The sequence below is a fragment of the Ornithodoros turicata genome, unplaced genomic scaffold (genome assembly GCF_037126465.1).
Source record: "Ornithodoros turicata isolate Travis unplaced genomic scaffold, ASM3712646v1 ctg00000950.1, whole genome shotgun sequence".
NCBI classification, from domain to species: domain Eukaryota; kingdom Metazoa; phylum Arthropoda; class Arachnida; order Ixodida; family Argasidae; genus Ornithodoros; species Ornithodoros turicata.
Genome location: NW_026999424.1, coordinates 55,229 through 62,381, shown reverse-complemented (window position 1 = coordinate 62,381; position 7,153 = coordinate 55,229). Strand labels below are relative to the sequence as shown.

Here is a 7,153-nt window from a genome sequence, read left to right as displayed (position 1 = left end):
TGTCAACATCCATATCTAACGATCAAAATTTGCCATAAAGCAGCCGGAGGTGAAGCGCGGCCATTCCCGTGTACCCTATCCAAGCACTGCGTGTGGGCCTGTGCGTTGTGGCGCAGTCGAGAGACCGTACTGTTCTCCCTCTCATTTATTGCTCGAACATGCGTCGGTATTGCTTGTGAGCGGATTAAGGTAAACAAAAGGTCTGAAAGCAAGGCCGCGAAGAGGATCTCTTTCTTTCTTGAAAGCAATCGGCGGAACTTTGACCGCTGGTGTTCGATTACGCTTACTTTCGAATCCACGGTGTCTTTGGTGTCTTCTCCTGAGGAGTTCGCTTAGACAAACGCCGCACGCTATGAAACGGGCGTACAGTACAGATCGGATATTTTGTGCCGACTATGAAGGAAAGCACAAGAAGAAGATGCTGCTTGAGAAAAGAAGGAGAAGAAAGGTCTCGGACTTGGACGTCGCATCACTCAAGTTGGTCCTAACAGTTGGGCAAGCATCACAGGTGAGCGACGAGGACTACATCTGTCAGAATTGTTTTCGGCGCTTCCAGCAAAAGATTACTGCAGTAAATGAGGAAATCAGTGATTCTCTATCAGATCGGACGTTTGTTTCGCCAGATGATATTCTCGCTGACGTAAACCGTAGCCTACCTCTAGCGAATATCGACGTAACTCCTCTAAAACCCTCTGGTGCAATAAAAAAACAGTTGCGCGTGTCGTACACCCGAAGGAAGAGCAGTGAAATTCAGCACGAGTTGTCTCGCAAGCTAAATGCAGTTTACGGTACCGAAACGTCAGAAGATGACGCCTCTTGCGAAATTTGTAAGGAATGGGTAAACAACTTTCGTGGCGCATTGTTGGCCTGCACTACCCATCAAGAGCGTTGTCGCCTCTGCACTCTGATCCCAGACAAACTGTCAATGAACGACATCAGAAGACTGATTCCAGAGGCTACAAAATATATGGTTGTCAAGGCTCGCAAGCTGAAAAGTAGGAGCGGTGTGTGGGCAGAGCCCGACAGGTACGAAGGAAAGAAGCTCAAAGAAGAAGATGTGGCCACAGCAGTGAAGTACTATACAGATGATGACATGCAATGCACATTGCAGAGCCCTAATCGAAAAGACGTAGTGACTGCGCTAATTGACGATGAGAAAGTCGAGGTGACGAAGAGATACATGACGCGCTCGATACGTGAGACATATCACCTCTTCAAGGAGCACCACCCAGACCTGAAGATGGGCATTACAAAGTTTTACTCACTACGTCCAAAATGGGTAAAAGCAAACCCTCAGCAAGAGGTGTGCGTTTGTGTGTACTGCGCTAATTTCCAGTTGTGCGTCTCTGCTATCCGAAACAGTACTCGACGATCCTTCAGCGGGGACTTACTTAAGTCTTACTACCTCTGTAGTGACGCTTCGGAGGCCTGTCGCCTGAAGAATTGTAATAACTGCCCAGGCGAGAACGGGATTTCACTGCAAACACTAAACATCGAAGACGACGAGGAAATTAAAGTGGCAACCTGGGAGGGTGGAACACTGGTGAAGAAGGAAGTGGAGGCGTCTGTTTTCCTCACAGAGGTGAGGAAGTGGACGTCTGCACATGTTACTCACGAGCACATAAGGGCTATTCAGAGCAGCGTCATTCATGAATATAAGTCGTGTCCAGCACCCAGAATGTACATAGTTCATTTTGACTTCGCTGAAAATTGGACGGTTGTGTTACCAGATGAAGTGCAGTTGTACCATTGGAGCAAGAAGCAGATATCAATCTTCACGTGTGTTGTTACCACACAACTTGAAAGACTGTGTTTTGCTGCAGTAAGTGAGGACCTCTCTCATGACTCCGCGCATGCACTGTTTGCAACGGAAGCTATCGAGGAGTGGCTTGACGAAAATAGAACTATTGCCACGAACGTGGTGTACATGTCAGATGGTGCAGCGAGCCATTTTAAGAAGCGTTTCAGATTGTATGAGCTTTCAAAGACTGGGTTTGTCGAAGCAAGATGGATTTTCACAGCCACCGGACATGGGAAAAGCGCATGTGATGGAGTAGGGGGAGTTCTGAAGCACCATGCTACACTTCACAACTTGAGATCTCTACCACAAGAAGCCATCATGACGCCCCAGGATATCATCCATCGGCTCTCAACGAAGCTAAAAGGAGTACACCTGTTGCTTCTTCCTGCAGAGCATGTTTCATCGTTTCGTGCAGCTAAGAAACAGGAATGGGAGGGCTTAAAAGGTGTTCCTGGGATACAGATGTCTCATATGTGGATATGTAATGCAACCAACGGGACTCGCCAGGTGTACATGGCGAGGACTGCGAAGAGCGACCCTAAAATGGTGTTTTAGGAAACTGCAGCGTTCAGCAATAAAGATGAACGCGTGTGCTTGCACGCTTCATAATCTTTTTTCTCACTGTCACTTTATTAGTGGAATGTAGCCGCGCCAACGAAGCCAACAGCAGTTCCGATGCCGCTTTCGGAAGTAAGCGTAATCGAACACCAGCGGTCAAAGTTCCGCCGATTGCTTTCAAGAAAGAAAGAGAGATCCTCTTCGGGGCCTTGCTTTCAGACCATTTGTTTATCTTAATCCGCTCACAAACAATACCGACGCATGTTTGAGCAATACATGAGAGGGAGAACAGTACGATCTCTCGACTGCGCCACAGCGCGCAGGCCCACACGCAGTGCTTGGATAGGGTACGCGGGAATGGCCGCACTTCACCTCCAGCTGATTTATGGCAAGTTTGATTGTCAGATATTGATGTTGATACATTGGCCTAGCATGGTGAGCAATTTCAACGAAATCGAAGTGGGTGTTTTTGAGAACGAGGCGCCTCAAACTTATTAATTTTCGCTGAGTGGCTCCGTTAGGAACGTCCCAGGTGCAGAGACCCTTTTGTTTAGCGAAGGAGAAGACATATGAGCAGAATGAGCATGTTACCCTAAACAAAATGATACCTAACACATCCATAAATTCCAAATGTGTTCAGAGAAATTAATTGTCAAACTTCAGAGAAAAACTCAATTTTCTCGAAGTTTGCAAATTTATGTAAAGTTTTCTGCGAGATCTGCAGCGATTAAAATTCACATAGAGAGGGAGAAGGTGGGTGTCTTTTATCCTAATAATTTTCATTCTCTTACCACAACAAGTCTCTGCGATACGGGGGCCCAAAGTTGCCAAAAAATGCTAAACTTGGAAAGTGCACGGCATACCTTCTTAGCTTTGGCGCTTCCGAGGAAACGAAATATCAAATATTTTGAACTAATTTTGGTATGAATGCACTAAATAGGTGTTGGGGTATAGTGTGTCATCTTCTCAGAAAAATCGGAGATGTGGTCCAGACCACCCTGGCTCATCTGACGTGAAAACACCCTTCAGATAAATTAAATGTCAAACTTAAGAGAAAAACTCAATTTTCTCGAAGTTTGGAAATTTATGTAGAGTTACCTGCTAGATCTGCAGCGATTAAAATTCACATAGAGAGGGAGAAGGTGGGTGTCTTCTATCCTACTAATTTTCACTCTCTTACCACGACAAGTCTCTGCGATACGGGGGCCTAAAGTTGCCAAAAAATGCTAAACTTGGAAAGTGCACGGCATACCTTCTTAGCTTTTGCGCTTTTGAGGAAACGAAATATCAAATATTTTGAACTAATCTTGGTATGAATGCACTAAATAGGTGTTGGGGCATAGTGTGTCGTGTTCTCAGAAAAATCGGAGATGTGGTCCAGACAAAACTGGCTCATCTGACGTGAAAACACCCTATTAATACTTTATTGACCACAAAGTCCAATAGATCATTTGCTTTTACAACAAAAGCTTAAAAGAAAGCATGGCGGGTTGAGCCGCGAAACATTCGGAAGCAGTGAATAGACCCCAGAGCTACCAATAGTGACACGAGAGCCAGGGTCCTCTACGGCCATCCCAATTCACGGAGGAAGGAGATAGCCATCCTCTCCATTACGCCACGTTCGGAGAACGTGATGGGCATGTGAACAAGGTCCACCGCTTCGGAAAGATCTTTAATTTTCTCTTCAAGTTCCGGGATGGCATATTTCTGCGTTTTCTCCATGGCGAACGTCGAGAGAGCCCTAAACTCTCCCCTCACTTGAATGTCCATAACCACAGCAGTGGATTGCCTGCAGAAAACAACATCAGGTATGAAAAGGCACTCAGAAACATGAATGCGAGGCTCTTTAAAAACCATAATCCCCTGCTGCTCTAACGTCGTTTTAATTTTTCGAACCACTCTATCGTGGCGTTTGATGCGAGCAGCATGAGACCTCGGGCAGGATTGAAGAACATGGGAAATGTTTTCGCCATGAGACACCCGGCGCTACAGCGCGTAACCTTTCTCTGACCCCTAGCACAGCGTACCCTAGTTGGGAGAGCATGTGTGCGTAATTTAAGGAGGTCGACATACTCGTTAGTTGTAAGAAAGCGGGGGGGGGGGGGGTGATAGATCCAAAAGGCAGAAGGATTCCCTTTAATTTGCCGGAGCCCTTTACCATCTGTAGAATGGACCAGGCGGGATCGCCAATACTCGTGCTGAGCACCCTTCGTTCCCAGGTCCCAGCGACCCCACTGGAGAGCATCGTGCAGCTTGGAGAGTTGCCTTATATATATATATATATATCTTCTCCCACCAAGGCCGCCAAGGCTGGGTCATCCGTTCTACTCTGGAAAGCGAGGATGCGATCCCGCCTGATCCAGGGAATGGCCAGCTGGAAACAAGGCAGCCCCAGGCCCCCTAAGGAAATGGGAGTATAGAGGAAAGCATTAGGGGTGTCATGAGGCAGGTGTAAGAACTGCTTGGTGAACGCCCTAATACTTCGGTCACAACGTTGCAGGAGAGGAAGGTTAACCTCGGCCACCGACCAATCATAAACTACACCAGGTAAAAGATGATAGAATAACATTACTAGCTTTTGGTGGGGTTTCGAGGGACACTTGGTTAGATTTCTTAGCTGCACTGATATATTAGAAATCTGAGGGGTCACCCTACCGAAAGTGTCGACCTGTACTCCAAGGTAGCGTAGAGAGTCCGTAACAGAGAGAACACTCAATGCTTCTTGTCCAACATAATAACACTCTGGGGTAACTTTTACCAACTTCTGCCTACCGGAAGGTTCCAAAGTGAGGGTATATGACTTAGCAGCATTGATCTCTAAACCCCTGGCACCCGTAAAAAGGGTGAACCTGTCCAGAAAGTCCTGGAGCCCGCCCGGGGTTTCCGCCACTAGCACCACATCGTCGGCGACAGCCAACGCTGAGATGCGCAGGGACCCTATGTCCACTCCAATGTGGGAAGGAAGTTCCTGGATGAAAGAATCTAAAACCAGGTTAAACAATAATGGGGACAAAGGGTCCCCCTGGCGGACTCCCCGGCGCGGCATAACAAGCCTGGAACAGCTACCAGACTCCAGTACCAGAGAACTGGAAGCGTAGTAATTAGTGATATATTCGACAACAATGGGGTCGATCCCATTACGATTCAAGATCTGCAAAATTACAGGATACGGGACGCTATCAAACGCCCGTTTAAGATCAATTGCCCCTATAGCAAGACCCCTACACCCACGCCTAGCTGCTCTGATTAGGTGCCGAAGTAAGAACAGGTTTTCAAAAGTGCCCTCGGTGGCCCGAAAAGCACGTTGACAAGCATGTAAAGTTAACGAGGAGCGAAGTTGTGCGTCTAGAACTTTATGGAATGTTCTCACGATCATAGAATAGGCGCAACACTCAGCGCAACCTTAGGAAGAAAAACAGTTGTAGACATAGTGAGACTAGGAGGCAACTTACGCAGCCACAAAAAAAAAGTTAAATAGAGCCGCGAGGACCTCAGGACGTACTCTACAAAGGTCAATGGGAGATATACCATCAGGCCCAGGTGCGGAAGACTGACCCTATAATGCTTTCGAGACCTCAGCAGAGGTTATCGGGTTTAAACAAAAGGACCTCGCCCTGCACCGAGATTCATCAAATAATGCAGTCTCAGGTTCCTCCTCAAAAATACGGGCTCAAAACTCGACAATCTCAGAAGGATCACCACGACATTCTTTGTCGCCGTAAAAAATTTTGGACGCAAGCTTCCGCTTGTTTTTGTGAAATAGGCGCTGAAATTCCGCATACTGCCTTCTACGTTTAACCCGATTCGACACAGTAGATGATGGTACAGTATGAAGGGGTCGGCGGGGAGGTTGCCGTGTCCCAGTGCTACCCAACTCGATAAGCCAACGATCCAGGTCGGCAATGCCAGCGTCCCTTCCCAGGGTTCTGGAGATAATGGGCCGGCCACAGCCAGTAGGCCTGCAAGGGCTGTCCTACACCTCATCTCCAGTGCGTAATGCCAGAGGGGGCCTCTCCGCAAAGGCTTACCCCCCAACACCTCCAGCCCCCAACAAGCTGGGTTACAGGAGCTCGCCACGACTCCTAGCTCTCAGAGCCATTTCCCCGGCTTTAGTTTAGTAACAGAAAGCGGATTATTCTTACTGCCGCCTATCCATCGTCTTTGAAAGGATTGTATTTCAGAAACATGCTGGGTGTCATACTTGTCCGCGCTTTGTGTCATATAGCTACCGAAAGCAGATTATTCTTACTGCCGCTTATCACTCTTCTTTGAACGGATTGTATTTCAGAAACATGGTGGGCGTGATACTTGGCCGTGCTTTGTGCCATTTAGCTACTGAAGGCAGATTATTCTTACTGCCGCCTATCACTCGTCTTTGAACGGATTGCATTTCAAAAGCATGGTGAGAGTCATACTTAGCCGTGCTTTGTGTTACTTAGCTACCGAAAGCAGATTATTCTTACTGCCGCTTATCACTCGTCTTTGAACAGATTGCATTTCAAAAACGTGGTGGGTGTCATACTTGGCCGTGCTTTGTGCCATTTAGCTACCGAAGGCAGATTATTCTTACTGCCGCCTATCACTCGTCTTTGAACGGATTGCATTTCAAAAACATGGTGAGAGTCATACTTGGCCGTGCTTTGTGTCTTTTTTTTTAATCATTCTGTCTTTACAATGGGAAGACATGCCCTCAAAACCTTCCCCAAAAAAGAAAGTTACAAATAGAGGGTAAAGACACCGCGTGCCGCAGGAGCCCGCACCTCCTTCACCGGTGGGAGACCACCGCGGTCATAC

At 47.3% G+C, this 7,153-nt stretch overlaps 1 protein-coding gene across 1 annotated transcript; it reads left to right on the top strand.

Annotated features, from left to right (window-relative positions):
• Window positions 1-369: 369 nt before the first annotated feature.
• LOC135375867 (uncharacterized) lies at window positions 370-2,451 on the top strand. The gene has a single exon (XM_064608504.1). It carries the CDS (start codon window positions 419-421, stop codon window positions 2,354-2,356), a length of 1,938 nt encoding a protein of 645 aa, XP_064464574.1. The 5' UTR covers window positions 370-418; the 3' UTR covers window positions 2,357-2,451.
• Window positions 2,452-7,153: the final 4,702 nt, after the last annotated feature.